At 38.1% G+C, this 16180-nt stretch overlaps 1 protein-coding gene across 2 annotated transcripts in view; it reads right to left on the minus strand.

Moving 5' to 3' along the window:
• Window positions 1-16180, minus strand: part of LOC126248976 (SRSF protein kinase 3) — a 425825-nt gene that overhangs the window by 253851 nt on the left and 155794 nt on the right. For both annotated transcript variants that reach the window (XM_049950532.1, XM_049950531.1), the window contains exon 3: window positions 13175-13278. In XM_049950532.1, the coding sequence (XP_049806489.1) occupies window positions 13175-13278 (104 nt within the window). The remainder of the gene's footprint in view (window positions 1-13174; window positions 13279-16180) is intronic.

A 16180-nucleotide genomic window follows, 5' to 3' on the forward strand; every position in this document is an offset into this window, starting at 1 on the left:
GTTCCAAAGACAAAACAGAAAGGTTGGTCCTAAACAGTCAGGAAAACTGTATAATACTGGCAAGAAAACTTCAGAAAGTTCTAAATTGTGAAGAATCAAAAGAGAAAGTCCCAAAGAAAGCTCCACAATATATGGAGATTCACAACTGCCAAATTTTCAGGAAATCCAACAAAATTTTGAAGTACTAAGAAGCAACAGAGCTCCAGGGGAAGACAGTGTTGTTGCAGGAATGTGGAAAAATGAGAGGAATTGAACGGTAAAGCAACTACAAAAAAGAATCAGAAACATCTAATGGAGATTGCAGAACAGTGCTCAGTCATCCATTACACAAGAATGGGACAAACCAGATTACCAAGTTATATCTCTCTGCCAAGTGATGTATAAAATCCCATCAAAAGCTTTACAAAACAGATTAGAAAATCAAATGGAGGAACAATTAGGAGAATACCAGGGTGGGTTCAGGAGAGGAAGATCATGTGTCGGACAGTTATTAAACCTAAAGCTCTTAATTAGGTATAAGCAGCTTTGAGCACAAAATACTCACATATTGTTTGTTGATTTTAAAAAGCCTACAATTCAATTGACAGAGAGACACTATTTAGTGTCCAAGAACAATTTGGAGCTGACAATAAAACAATGGCTATCAGTATGCACATAATGAGTAACACAATTTCCAAAGTCAAAGTTTTACATGATATATAAAAACCTTCTGAAATTAAAACAGGCATTTGCAGATGGACTGCCTCCATTATTATTTAGTTGCGATCTGGAAACAGTAGCATAGAAAAACAACAGAAGAAGAGGGAATAAATAAAGTGAAACTTGGAAGAAAGAGAGAAAACCTTGAAACTGACTGTTAGCTTTTGCTGATGATCCAGCTACCTTAGCAGAGAACCCGCAGGATAAAATCCAGACTTGGTACCATCTGATTTTCTTCGGTTTCCAAAACTTACAGAACACCTTTGAGGACTCCACTTTGATAGTGATCAAGCTAGGGTGAAGTTGTGGCTCTGTCAACAAAGTCAAACTCTCTATGGTAACAGTATTGACACACTGGTCTCTTGATGGGACAAATAAATTTGTTGTCAACAACAAAGTCAAACTCTCTATGGTAACAGTATTGACACACTGGTCTCTTGATGGGACAAATAAATTTGTTGTCAAGAAATAAATAGTTAGACATGTAGAATAAAGATTTAGAAAATTAGTAACATGTGTTTTATTTCAAAAGCTTTACAAGTTTTCACATAAAAAATTCTGAGAGATTATGTTTCAGCATAACTAAGTGATTTGAAGAAGAAAGAAAATGAATAACACAAAAAAATTTGGATTCAAAGTACGAAAATGGGATTTGAAAATTAAGAAACAACAAAATGGTGTATGGGGAAAAAATAGAATGTAATAAATACCACAAGAAAGCTGAGGATTACATTTTATAGCATAGTTAAAAAGAAGATATAGTGAGAGGCTGGTCAAAAAAATATTCAACTTCTTTGATCAAAAAACAAAAACCCATATTTCATGGTTTAAAGCTGTTAACAAAAATCTGCAGGAGTTAGGAATAACAGACAAAGACCTAGAAAACAGACATAAATTCAGGAAAAAGGTCATGGGTTTCCAGAAGAAACACAAAAGAAGAGAGGAGTGACATGGACAGAAGAAAGAAGAGGACAACAGAGAGCAAGAATGAAGAAGTATTGGAAAGCAAATAAGTAAATAAATAAGTAAAATAAATTTTTAAAAAATCATGTCATAAATTAGCTGTATCATGTGGTCCTGAGCTGGCCATATTTAAATAATAATAATAATAATAATAACAACACAGACCTAGAAGCACTAAATACACTTACACGATCACAATGCCACAAATATAGAATACATCACATACATTCAGCAACAGAAAGATTCACATTAAGCAGAAAGGAAGGAGGAAGGGGATTCATCGACATAAAAAACCTACATTATGGACAGGTAGACAATTTAAGAAAATTCTTTCTAGAACGCGCAGAAACTAGCAAAATACACAAAGCAATCACTCATATAAATACATCGGCTACACCACTGCAATTTCATAACCACTTCTACAACCCTTTAGATCACATAACATCAACAGATACGAAGAAAGTAAATTGGAAGTGGAAGGCACTACATGGCAAGCACCCATATCATCTAACACAGCCACACATCGATCAAGAGGCATTCAACACATGGCTAAGAAAAGGCAATATATACAGTGAGACGGAAGGATTCATGATTGCAATACAGGATCAAACAATAAACACCAGATATTACAGCAAGCATATTATTAAAGATCCCAATACCACAACAGATAAATGCAGACTTTGCAAACAACAAATAGAAACAGTAGATCACATCACAAGCGGATGTACAATGCTAGCAAATACAGAATACCCCAGAAGACATGACAATGTAGCAAAAATAATACATCAACAGCTTGCCTTACAACATAAACTTATAAAACAACATGTTCCCACATACAAGTATGCACCACAAAATGTACTGGAGAATGATGAATACAAATTATACTGGAACAGAACCATTATAACAGATAAAACAACACCACATAACAAACCTGACATCATACTCACCAATAAAAATAAGAAATTAACACCACTAATCGAAATATCCATACCCAATACAACAAATATACAAAAGAAAACAGGAGAAAAAATTGAAAAATACATCCAACTGGCTGAGGAAGTCAAGGACATGTGACATCAGTATAAAGTTGACATTATACCAATTATACTATCAACTACAGGAGTCATACCACACAATATCCACCAGTACATCAATGCAATACAGCTACATCCAAACTTATATATACAACTACAGAAATCTGTAATTATTGATATATGTTCAATTACCCGAAAGTTCCTAAATGCAACATAACATATACCGTACAGTTAAAAGGAAGTGACGCTTGATCAAGGTCCGCGTCACTTTCCATTTTTAACCAGACTTAACGTCTGAGAAAGTAAAGAAATAATAATAATAATATTTACCATGTGATTTTTTTTGTATTTGTTGTTGAAGTTCAACACATTTGTGCAGGATGTAGGGGAAAAAATCAATTCTGCACAAAAATTTCTGGTTTTGTTCATCATCAAATTCTAGTAGCTTATAATTTAACACATTTTAGAACTTAAGTGAGTTTTTAACCACAGCCAAACACTTCTTTTCCCTTTACAAAGCTTTTTTATTATTATTTCATTAACTAATCAGTTTATTTATTTATTTATCTACTGAATCATTTTCATGATACAGGACTTTTTATACTGATGCAAATATGAACCAAACATATATCTTAAAGCAAATGATTACATCAGTTTTCAAAGAGTTCGAACATTATAAAAGAGGGAGTAAACATATCATAAGCCTCCTTTTAACCTATGTAGTTATTTAATCTACACTGACTTTCAACACATTAAAAACAATTTTGTTTTAAATTACACTGCTAACTCAAATAAAATTACCCCCATAATATTTCAAGTACTGTAAGTAGAAGCTTCCTGGAGGAGTATACTGATCTAGATAGTTTATTATTCAACATGGTGCCTGTACACCTCACGCTGCCATGGCATATACACTGAGGTGACATAAGTCATGGGATATCTCCTAATATATTGTCAGACCATCTTTTGCCTGGCAAGTGCAACAACTCAAAGTGGCACAGACTAACAAGTTGTTGTAGGTCCCTGCAGAAATACTGAGTCATGCTGCCTCTATAGATAGCCGTAACAGTGAGAGTGTTGCTGAAAATATTCAATGGGGCTCGTGTCTAGCGACCTGGGTGGCCAAATAATTCACTTTCATTGTCCAGAATGTTGTTCACACCCATCGCAAACAATTGCGGCCCAATGTCATGGTAAATTGTCATCCATAAAAATATATTGTTTTTTGGGAATATGAAGCCCTCGCATGGCTGCAACTGGTCTCCAAGTAGCCGAATATAACCATTTCCTATCAATGATCAGTTCAGTACAGGGGAGGGAAAGGATCCACCTTGGTACAACAAACATATTAGGAAGTTGGTGAGAAAGCAGAGAATTTTGCACAGTCGTTTTAAATGTAGTCACTGCCCCGCTGACAAACAGAAATTATGTAAAATGAAAGCAGCTGTCAGAAGGACAAGGAGAGATTCTTTTAACTAATTTGGAAGCAATATTTTATCTGCAGATTCTAAAAATAACCATAAAAAATTTTGGTTGTACGTAAAATCTATCAACGCTACATATAATTCAATACCTTCTCTTGCTGACAGTATGGATAATGTAACTGATGATGATAAACAGAAGGCTGAAATTCAAAACCTAGCCTTCAAAAACTAATTTACGGTAGAGGGCTGCAGCACCATTCCCCCTTTCAATTATCGAACAAACGAAAGGATGGCTGACATATAGTGTTTAGTGTATCTGGGATTGTAAAACAGTTAAGATCCTTAGACGCCAGAAAGGCATCTGGACCAGGTGCCATCTGGACCAGGTGCCATCTGGTCCAGATGGCATCCCCGTAAGATTTTATGTTGACTATGCTACAAATATAGCACCATTCTTATCCATCATCTATCAGAGATCATTAGAACAGCAGAAAGTTCCATGGGACTGGAAGAAGGCCCAGGTCATAGCAATCTATAAAAAGGGTAGAAAATCGGATGCACATAATTACCAGCCAATTTCACTGACATCTATTTGTTGTAGAGTCATGGAACATATTTTGTGTTCAGACATAATGACCTTTCTAGACTCTGAGAAGCTCATCTGCAGAAACCAGCACAGTTTTAGGAAACAGCGGTCATGTGAGACACAGCTGGCCCTCTTTGTGCTGATATACAACAGGCTCTAGATACCGGCTCCCAAGTTGATGCCATATTTCTCGACTTTCGAAAGGCATTCGACTCAGTTCCGCACTGTTGCTTTCTCCAAAAAGTGCACGCTTACTATAAAAACTGCTACCATCAATGTATCGAATCTAAATGACACTAATAAACGTAAATACTGAGTATTGTACACTGACAGATGCAGGTACAAAACAAAACCTTTAGCAAACAATAAGAGTTCAGAATGTAAATCACAAATATGAACTCTACTTTATAGGAACTGATGGGCTTACAGTACACGATCATTAAAGCCCACAACAAGCAAAGGAATTTAAGCAGACGGCGAGGGAAGTTTTAGCTTTCTGCTAACTAAACCGTATGTAAGAAGGGCTCAGAAGTTGTATTATATAACACACCATCTGTCGAAGATGTGGCCACAGCACTGCAGCAGGGGTCGAGTGGTGGTGCACAAACATGCATTGCATAGGGAATTGCCCAAATTCTTAACATACCTGTGAGCACAGTGCATAAAATCCTACAAAACATCCTGCATTGCTATCCATATAAAGTCACCCACATTCAGCTATTGCTTCCTGATGACCTAACAGCAAGATAAACATTCACTCAGGAATTGCTTGGACACACGGAAGTGAACAATAAATGGCCACAGAACATTTTGTGCACAGATGAAGCACATTTCCATCTCGAAGGACATGTCAACATGCAGAATTGCAGATTATGGGCAATGGAAAATCCTCACACACATCTACCCATACCACTTCATTCTAAAAACATGACCGCATGATGCGATTTGATGGCATTGTTTATTGTTGAGCTGTATTTTTGTCAGGTGGCAAGTACTGCAGGTCACTTTACCTGTGTCATAGCTGGTAAATACTATGAGAGTCTTTTGCAAACCAACATCATTAGAACCCTTCAACTGTGTGGATGTGTGGGTAGAATAATTTTTATGAATATGAGGCATGAATATGAGGCTCCTACACACATTGCACAGCCAGTATAGTGGCTGCTGCAGAGGCACTTTGGAAATGCTAGGATTATCAGCCAACACTAAAGCCCAGCCATTAAGATCACTTCATTTTAACCCATGCGATTTCTGGCTGTGGGTCTATCTGAAAGATGATGTGTTTAGTGCTCCAATTACAAATGCAGTCAAATTGAAGGCACACAGTGTGCAGTGTACTCTGAATGTAACAAACTGGACACTCCGATCTGTTGTGGAACATGCTGTTTCTTGATTTTAACTTGTGGCAGAACACAGTGGACAGCATACTAAACATGTCTTGCCCCCAGTCAATTAGAAACCAATATCACTTTGCTTCTTATGCAATTTTTGGCCCCAGGACAATTAGAAACCAATGTCACTTAGCTTTTTATGGTGTGACAACTAAAAACCAGTTTTTCCCATCCGATGTGGTATGACCTTGCCATGGTGGATGGGCTTACCTAATTAACAATGCCACAAGTTTTGACTGCCAAACTTGTGCAGTCATGCACATTGAATCAGTAAGGATGGTGTAATGTCCAACTCAGACCATTGCCATCATACTGCCACTCATCTGTCATCTGTAGCCAAACCCATTTATGGTAAGACGTTTACAGTGCCAATGTTGGTAAAATTTTTGTGTCCTTTTCCCCGCATCAGCAATATGCTGTTCAAATTTGATGTCATTCTCAGCAGTGGTTCTCGTAACAGTGTTTTGAAACTAGAACTTTAGTTATGGACACCCTGTACTTCTTGTATTCATCTGAACAAAGGGAGATACTCAATCACCAACAAATTGTGTAGTGTTCCGATCAGTTCACCATATTTTCTCATCATACCACCACCTTCAGCTATTTCTATCATGAAATGATGATAACTCTTACAGCAGTTACCTCCAACTAGTGCAACCTCAAGCTGTTTTCTCCCAGTAGCTCACCAAGTGTTCTTACCTATCAGCCTGATGGTGTTCCCCTATGTTAGCTTTTGTTTCTCAGAATCTACTGTAGCACCAAGTCTGTCCATCACTTGTTCGCACTTGTCACTTCAATGAAACTGTCAGTTCTTGGATGTTGCTGACCTTTGCGACAGATCATGGCATCAAAAATTGAAATATTTCTTTTGCCTTTCAGGAGGTTCCCCATAATTATAGTTTTCATAAGTGCATAAATCATCTTTTTCATTGACAAGCTCTTTCTGCAAGCTCATTGCCCTTTCCTTTGCTGGGCTAACTTCTGATTTCCCTTTGTGTGAAGCATCAAACCTTGATGAACTTTGGTATTAGTTCTAAGTTACAATTTGAACCAGCCTGTATACCAGCAAGAGCACTTATGCCCAGTAACAATAGGCCTGGGTTTGTTGAATAAGGGTGACAGTTTGCCTTTTGGGATGAATTTTTTTAATACAAGGGCATGCCGGAAAATAATAACACCAATTTTTTAAAAAGGGAAAACACATAAGATTTCTTAAATATAAAAGATGTTATTAACATTCTAAATCTTTACTCTTTGTATCAACATATTTACTTTTCAACTTAGTCATCCTGGAGATGAATACATTTCTCCCAACGAGCGACCAGTTTGTTGATACTATTACTGTAGAATGTTTGATGATGTTGACGGAGCCACAACCTCATCTCCGTTTGCACAGCTTCATCACTATCAAACTGAAGCCCTTGAAGGTGTTATTTAAGTTTTGGAAACAGATGAAAATCAGGTGGGGCCAAGTTGAGATTGTATGGACGATGATCAATGAAGGTGAACTCAAAAGCGTCTGACTGTTGCAGATGTTGCAGTGCTCCTGTGTTTCCTGGAATTGCATTGCTGAAGGAGAGAGTGCGCCATGTGTGGATGAACTCTTCAAATTCAAAAGTTGATTACAGCATACTGTTTCCAATGTCCTGACATATACACTACAATACAGAGCCTCCTAGTGGCAGAGGGCTGCAAATGTGTGGACACAAAGAATAAAGATATACGAGGGCGGTTCAGAAAGTAACCTCCGATTGGTCACAGTGCGGGTTGTGGGGGGAGTAGCGACGCCATCTGTGCGTTCACGCACTCAACAGGTCAGTCGGCATCAAGCCGTGGTTGAGTGAACGTCGTACCTGCGCTAGTTTAGTTTTTGTGGCAGTTTGAAATGTGTGCTGCAATAGAAAACCCCGCCAAATGTGAAGTGCGTGCTGTCATAAGGTTTTTTGCAGCCAAAGGATATTCTGCAGCAGCTATTCATCGTGAGCTTTGTGCCGTGTACGGACCAAGAGTTATGAGCGAAGGAGTTGTCCGTGAATGGGTACGTTTATTTAAAAGTGGACGAGAAAACATTCATGATGAAGAGAGGAGTGGTAGACCATCATTGGTGACTGACGAACTCGTTCAGACAGTTGATGCAAAAGTTCGTGAAAACCGACGTTTCTCAATGTCGGAGTTGTCTACTGGTTTTCCACAGATTTCTAAGACTCTCTTGTACGAGATAGTGACAGCAAGATTGGGTTACCGTAAGTTCTGTGCACGATGGGTGCCCAAAATTCTTACCGACCACCACAAAACTCAAAGAATGGCCTCTGCATTAGACTTTCTGTCACGTTATGAGGACGAAGGAGAACCATTGTTAAACAGAATCGTGACCGGTGACGAAACCTGGATTAAGTACGTGAACCCTGAGACAAAAGAACAATCAAAGATGTGGGCACATTCAAATTCGCCTACCAAACCAAGAAAAGCCTCGCAAGATTTTTCTGCCAGAAAACTGATGGCAACGGTGTTTTAGGATGCCAAAGGGGTGTTGTTGGTTGAATTCATGGAACGTGGTACGACCATTAATCAAGACGTGTACTGTGAAACAATAAAAAAGTTACGACGGGCTATACAGAACAAACGCCGTGGTATGCTGACTTCCGGTATCGTTTTTTTGCACGATAACGCCCGTCCTCACTCTGCTCGCAGAACAACGGCCCTTCTTGAGTCCTTCAAGTGGGACGTTATCAACCATCCACCTTACAGCCCAGACCTGGTGCCAAGTGATTATCACCTCTTCATGCATTTGAAGAAATGGCTCGGGTCACAGCGGTTTGATGACGACGAAGAGCTCAAAGATGCGGTCACAGGCTGGCTCCAGGCACAAGCGGGTGATTTTTATGCAGAAGGAATTTCAAAGCTAGTGAAGAGATACGATAAGTGCCTCAATCGCTATAGAGACTATGTAGAAAAATAGTGCAAAGATGTAGTTGTAAGATGTATATATTAAAATATTTTTATTTAACTTGGTGTATTTTTTTAAATCAACCGGAGGTTACTTTCTGAACGGCCCTCGTAGAATGTTAATAATGCTTGTTTTATTTGAAAACCTTGGACAAATTTCATATAAAAAATTACAAGGCATTGCTTTTCAGTATATCCTTGTACATGTTCTTGGGCAAGCTATGTACACAACTAGTTTCAGATTATGTGCCACCTTCAAATGTTTACACATTCTAGTGTCAATAATAGCACCAAAAACCATGATTAACATTCACACTGAGCTGCTCACTAAATATTATGAAAAAAAATTTCAACAACATACCCAACAAGGAAATGCCACGGGCACAAAGATTACACCAAACTCACACAATGTGCTTCTGTTCATGGCAGTTTATAAACTGTCAATGCACTTAAAACGGAAGCAGCCATGTCCCCAAACAGCTTCAAAACCATGTCAAATGGTAGCACATCTTGTTGAGTTTGCTGCTATCTTGCTGTCTTCAGCACCTTGTTGCTGAGTACACTGTTACATGCTGTTTCATAACATGTAATTTAGCAACTGAGCTAACATTCTTAATGCTCATATTGGTACTAGAATAAACACTTGAAAATAATATAATAAGCACACCACAATATAAAATTAATGATAAGATACAACAATTCGATTCTACACAGAGTACGCGAAAGAACTTGCCCCCCTTCTAACAGCCATGTACCGCAAGTCTCTACAGGAACGGAAGGTTCCAAATGATTGGAAAAGAGCACAGGTAGTCCCAGTCTTCAAGAAGGGTCATCGAACAGATGCGCAAAACTATAGACCTGTATCTCTGACGTCGATCTGTTGTAGGATTTTAGAACATGTTTTTTGCTCGTGTATCGTGTCGTTTTTGGAAACCCAGAATCTACTCTGTAGGAATCAACATGGATTCCGGAAACAGTGATCGTGTGAGACCCAACTCGCTTTATTTGTTCACAAGACCCAGAAAATATTAGATACAGGCTCCCAGATAGATGCTATTTTCCTTGACTTCCAGAAGGCGTTCGATACAGTTCCGCACTGTCGCCTGATAAACAAAGTAAGAGCCCACGGAATATCAGACCAGCTGTGTGGCTGGATTGAAGAGTTTTTAGCAAACAGAACACAGCATGTTGTTATCAATGGAGAGACGTCTACAGATGTTAAAGTAACCTCTGGCGTGCCACAGGCGAGAGTTATGGGACCATTGCTTTTTCACAATATATATAAATAACCTAGTAGATACTGTCGGAAGTTCCATGCGGCTTTTCGCAGATGATGCTGTAGTATACAGATAAGTTGCAGCATTAGAAAATTGCAGCGAAATGCAGGAAGATCTGCAGCGGATAGGCACTTGGTGCACGGAGTGGCAACTGACCCTTAACATAGACAAATGTAATGTATTGCGAATACATAGAAGGAAGGATCCTTTATTGTATGATTATATGATAGCGGAACAAACACTGGTAGCAGTTACTTCTGTAAAATATCTGGGAGTATGCGTGCGAAACCATTTTGAGGTGGAATGATCATATAAAATTAATTGTTGGTAAGGCGGGTGCCAGGTTGAGATTCATTGGGAGAGTCCTTAGAAAATGTGGTCCATCAACAAAGGAGGTGGCTTACAAAACGCTCGTTCGACCTATACTTGAGTATTGTTCATCTGTGTGGGATCTGTACCAGGTCGGATTGACAGAGGAGATAGAAAAGATCCAAAGAAGAACGGCGCATTTCGTCACAGGGTTATTTGGTAAGCGTGATAGCGTTACGGAGATGTTTAGCAAACTCATGTGGCAGACTCTGCAAGAGAGGCGCTCTGCATCACGGTGTAGCTTGCTGCCCATGTTTCGAAAGGGTGTGGTTCTGGATGAGGTATCGAATATATTGCTTCCCCTTACTTATACCTCCCGAGGAGATCACGAATGTAAAATTAGAGAGATTCGAGCGCGCACGGAGGCTTTCAGACAGTCGTTCTTCCCGCGAACCATACGTGACTGGAACAGAAAAGGGAGGTAATGACAGTGGCACGTAAAGTGCCCTCCGCCACACACCGTTGGGTGGCTTGCGGAGTATAAATGTAGATGTAGATGTAGATAAACGAACAACAACCACCACTGTTGCCCCATCTGAAACAATCAAACTTTCCCTCATCAAAACAAGACATAATCACACACACAGAGAGAGAGAGAGAAAGAGAGAGAGAGAGAGAGAGAGAGAGAGAGTAGACAGATGTGTAGCATGGACACTCATAATGGTCACAGGAGTTCACTTTGTCGCCAAAGTCTTTATTATTGGCAAGAAATATAGAAATATTTTGTAACATCACATTACTTGGGCGTTGGCATTACCTTTTTAACACGACACTGCTTTACTAGGCATGGTCCTGCCGAAGGTGGTATGCCATTACCTTCCTCCAATCTTTTCAAATAACTTACCTATCTAGTTATACGGCGACCTTTAGTTTAATGTGATTTCTGAATCGCAGTGCAAACTTTGACAGAGGTGAAAGAAGTGACAAGTGATGGCTAAAAATCTTAGGACTAACTGGTGATCCAACCAGAGCCCTTTAGATTTGTAGTTCTTTATCCCTGACCCACACCTACAACAATGTACTTTACTAGAAAGGTGGAGGAATTTGGTGAAAGAACAATAATATTGGTATTTATCTACACACACATATCACCAGTGTTATTTTGCCCTAATAAATGAGAAACTCTGTACTTTGAGGAAGTATCAAAATCATTAGGGTTACTCTGGAGCTGGTGTATTTTAAACTCTGACATAATTAATCATGGAATGTTAACAGTAACTTCCCTGTGTACAGATGTTACCATCGCAAACTATGAAATTTCTGAATGGTAATTATTCTGTTCTCATGTATCAAAAATTAAAAATACTTTGTTTAACATTAGTGGAGCTAATTTCAGCACTCTGTTATTCCTTAATATTTTTATTGCTTTGCATATTTCATGACAGTATACTCATCTAATGAATCAAACTGTTCACTTTTATTGTAGACAATTACCTTGGAGGAGAAAATAAAGGAAAATGATTGTGTATTTAATGTACTCTACTCTACTTTTGACTTCTTTCCACACTTCCAATTTGATGATAATTGTTGAATTGGGTAGATTCAACATCTTTGTGAAAACTCTCCAATCCTGAGACAAGAGAGAGACAAATTTCCAGTTCTCTTTTGCAAGTTATCTCACATGCCACAAAACAAAATGAACACTGTAATCAAAGTGGTGGAAAGAGACTGAAGATTAGTAATGCTGAACTGAAGTCACAACAGAAAGTGCAATAGCACAGAAACCTAAATTTGGATAGCTGGGCATCTGTTTCATACCCCCATGTCGCTTCCATGATAATCAAGTATCTTAATCACTGTGTCACCTCACTACGTCGAAGCAAAGGAAACATTATAATTTTTTATTGCAAAAAGTTCTGAATTCCATAACTTAAAACCCATAACCAAACCCCTGAGCAAAAGTTTACTACCATTTTTTGAGAATTTTAATTCCTGAAAAATCCACTTTTTTCTTTAATTTTCTTTAAGACACTGTATAATATATTAGATGAAATATTTACAGGATATTCTGAACAGTTTATGTATACCCGCGTCAAATCTACTCAATTCTGATGGAGAATACATCAACAAATAGCCACAATTTTCAACTGCTCAAATTTCTAAATGTACTGCAAGCACAGGTCAGCACACTATCATTCCTTGTGTTTAACTTAAAAGATTCCAAAGCATCAGTCACCTCAACACTGCAGTATAGCAGATCATATTAGCCATTTCAAATATATTTTTCTTCCTTTTCTCCTTTCTTATATTCCAATACTCTTAGCTGCTACACTTTTTTTTTTTTTTTTGTAATTTTAAGACTGTTCTTACCTTCTTATCCTTCATAATAGCACAACATTCATTATGAGCTTCACACACACATTAATGCAATATCAGCGCACACACACACACACACACAAATTCACAACCACTAGCTCTCGAACACATATGAGCATGCACACATAGTTGATTATGATTATACTGTAAACACAGCATCAGTATTTACCTTTGCAGTAATCTTTTGGATCTTCTTGCTCATCATCATCTGAACCTAAAATTTCATCTGGTCCAACGCTAACATCAGTCGTTAATGGGCTTCTCGGCTCTGACCTACAAAATAAAGAACAAAACGAAAATTAATAAACTGATTTAAATGCAATGTAACACCACACAAAGATATGTGGGCAATTAAAAGCAGTAAGAAAAATTTAATTACTTTAGTAGCCACAATGAACTGAGCAAAAACCTCATCACATGAAACACTGAGGTGTAAAAAGCAAGTTTTGTGCCAAATACATGACCAAAAAATGGGAAAATTTTAATTCACTTTCTTAAAGTAGTGTACAACAACTGCTTACAATGTCTTTCAGGCAGTGAACACCATAAATTAAAACAAACTGGCATTATTTTCCACATTAACAATGATAGTAACCCTTTCACTCCCCCCCCCCCCTTTCCATTTCCACCTCAGTGAACAAATAATGTTAATAAAAGGATTACTATAATATTGCAACATTACATACAACTGCTTTATAAGTTTGCCCCTGTGTCATGGAAATTTCTTCATATATGGGCACTTATGCAAACCATTATCTAATCAGCACACCTCTTAGGAGTCTGTGAGAGGAATTCAGAAGCACAGTGTATTAGTTTTTCTCTAACAATGACAAATCTGAAATAAAATGTCATTCTTCATAAAAACCAACCAAAACATTTTTTATATGAGAAATTCTTATCATGCTAATTAAAACATTTGACAAAACCCCACCCATCAAACTGGCATGTGACCAGGAAAAATATGTGAGGTAGCATATAAAAATCATCTGAGAAATGGAACTGATCAACAGTAAACTTTGTTAACTGACCCAGGTAGCAGAATACATTACTGATAGTAATGAACAGCCAGATTTCTGAACGAAGTTACTGCAGCCAGTTTCCAACTCATATTTATTAAAACTCAAAGAACTCTGAGAATACCCGCCCCTTATTTCTAAATAACTCAAAAACACAAAAGGGTGTAACATGCAGTATTGTAATGAAATCCATGCAAGTCCTCTTGGATGCTGCATTGGTTTGGTACACCAGTTCTATTCAAGGTCCCTCCTCACACACAGTAGAAAACAAATTTAAACGTTAATTTTGAAAATGTACATTTTTATATTTAATATACTTTGTTAGATGCACGTCATCTTTTGTATACTTGCTGATGGCCATACCTGTTCAAAAATTTAAAAACAATTTACATTAGCTGGTACTGACAAAACTCCCCATACATTTCAATAATATTTGCCTTACTGTTGCCAAAATTACATGTTTATCACTGAAACATGCCATGAAATTGTTCAGAACGTGGATCCTGATGACATTCCTCAGATGAACTGCACTTTAGGCAAGAGTATTCCTCACTTTTCTTACATGTTTACGCTATAACCAACAGTACAAAAATTACTGTTTGCTGAAAAGATTCAAAAAAAGGACAAATTTAAAAATGTATTCCATTGCCTTTCTCCAGCCTTCGAACTGGCTGACCCAGCCAAGTATAGGGACACCTGTAGGTTAAGGTTGATTCCAAATGTTGATGTGAAAAATGCCATGTTGCACAACAACTCCACATTTTTCCCATCAAGAAACATTGCCAGGGGTGAAAGAAGTGATGAGTGACAAAAAAATCCTATGATTGACCAGAGATTGAATCCGAAACCTTTGGATCTGTAATCTGGCACTTCACCACTTAGCCACCAAGCCAACCTACAAATAAACAGCACTTTGGTATTTTATTAGTGAATAGCCCTACACATTTTGATGGAATATCATTATTAGGTCTTTTACCTTTATTTTGTTTAAATGGTGGCAGTTACTGTAGTGAAGTGCCACTTATAAAGCATGTAATGTCCTTCTGTAGGGAGACAAAAAAGTGAGAATCACTGCACTTACAGACTGCGGGCAGCCAATGAGACTTAGGATCTTTCTGGATGTTTCACCATAAGGATGAGAAACTACAGAAAGTGCACTCCTGCATATTGTTACTGTATTTTAGTGGTGGTGAACTGCAGTTAGATGAATCTGATAATTGCCTATAGCAACAAATCTTAAGGCTTGGCAACATGTAAGATGTCACCACATTCCTCCCCCCCCCCTTCCCTCCCCCCCCCCCTCTCTCTCTCTCTCTCTCTCTCTCTCTCTCTCTCTCTCCCCCTCCACTTGATTGCTGTAGAAGTACTTTGGTGGCAGCACTGCTGGCAGATTTTCACCACCCTCACTCTTTAAAAGACACAGATGACCTTTTGAAGTATAGGAGATGATTTTGTTGTCAATTCAGTACCATAGCTATCAGCAAACTCTCATAGCATTTTGCAGTTTGCTATAAACCTAACACACACACCAGTTCAAATAAAGCTGTGCTACAGTCAATGCAACGTAACTCTTTTCTTTAAAATGAACTGCAAACAATGTATCAGCAGTAAATAATCCAGCTCAGCTGTGAACACATTTATACATTCATCGATGAAAACAGCACATAGTATATGGATGTAAATACTGCAAACAAATACTCTTAATTCTCCCATCAGCTATACAAAGCCAAGTGAAAGAGGGCAGAGAGCATGAGAAACGTCAAGATCTTCATAAGCGTTCCATATATGATGACCACAAGTGTAGTATCTCATGAAAGATTATCAGCTCCTACTATGCCCTTTCAATCTCTGTCAGTGATGGAGTGTCATTAACTGTGAACAATTCTGAAGATCTTCCCAAATTTCCAGAATAGGGTTAATAATATGTTGTACACTGGTCCCATTTCTTGTGAAAAATACTGGGGAAAGTTTTCCCAGGGGCATCTCTAATAGTCATATGCCTTACAGGAAAAAACCTGCCCATAGCAAAGGTGTCCAGCACCAAACATATAATTAACCATGAACTGAATGGATTGATGGAGATGAAAATGATGAAGTTGCAATGAAATGCAATGGTATCAGTGCAAACCATTCAGATATGCTGAACCTGAAATACAATG

The sequence above is a fragment of the Schistocerca nitens genome, chromosome 3 (genome assembly GCF_023898315.1).
Source record: "Schistocerca nitens isolate TAMUIC-IGC-003100 chromosome 3, iqSchNite1.1, whole genome shotgun sequence".
Classification (NCBI taxonomy): domain Eukaryota; kingdom Metazoa; phylum Arthropoda; class Insecta; order Orthoptera; family Acrididae; genus Schistocerca; species Schistocerca nitens.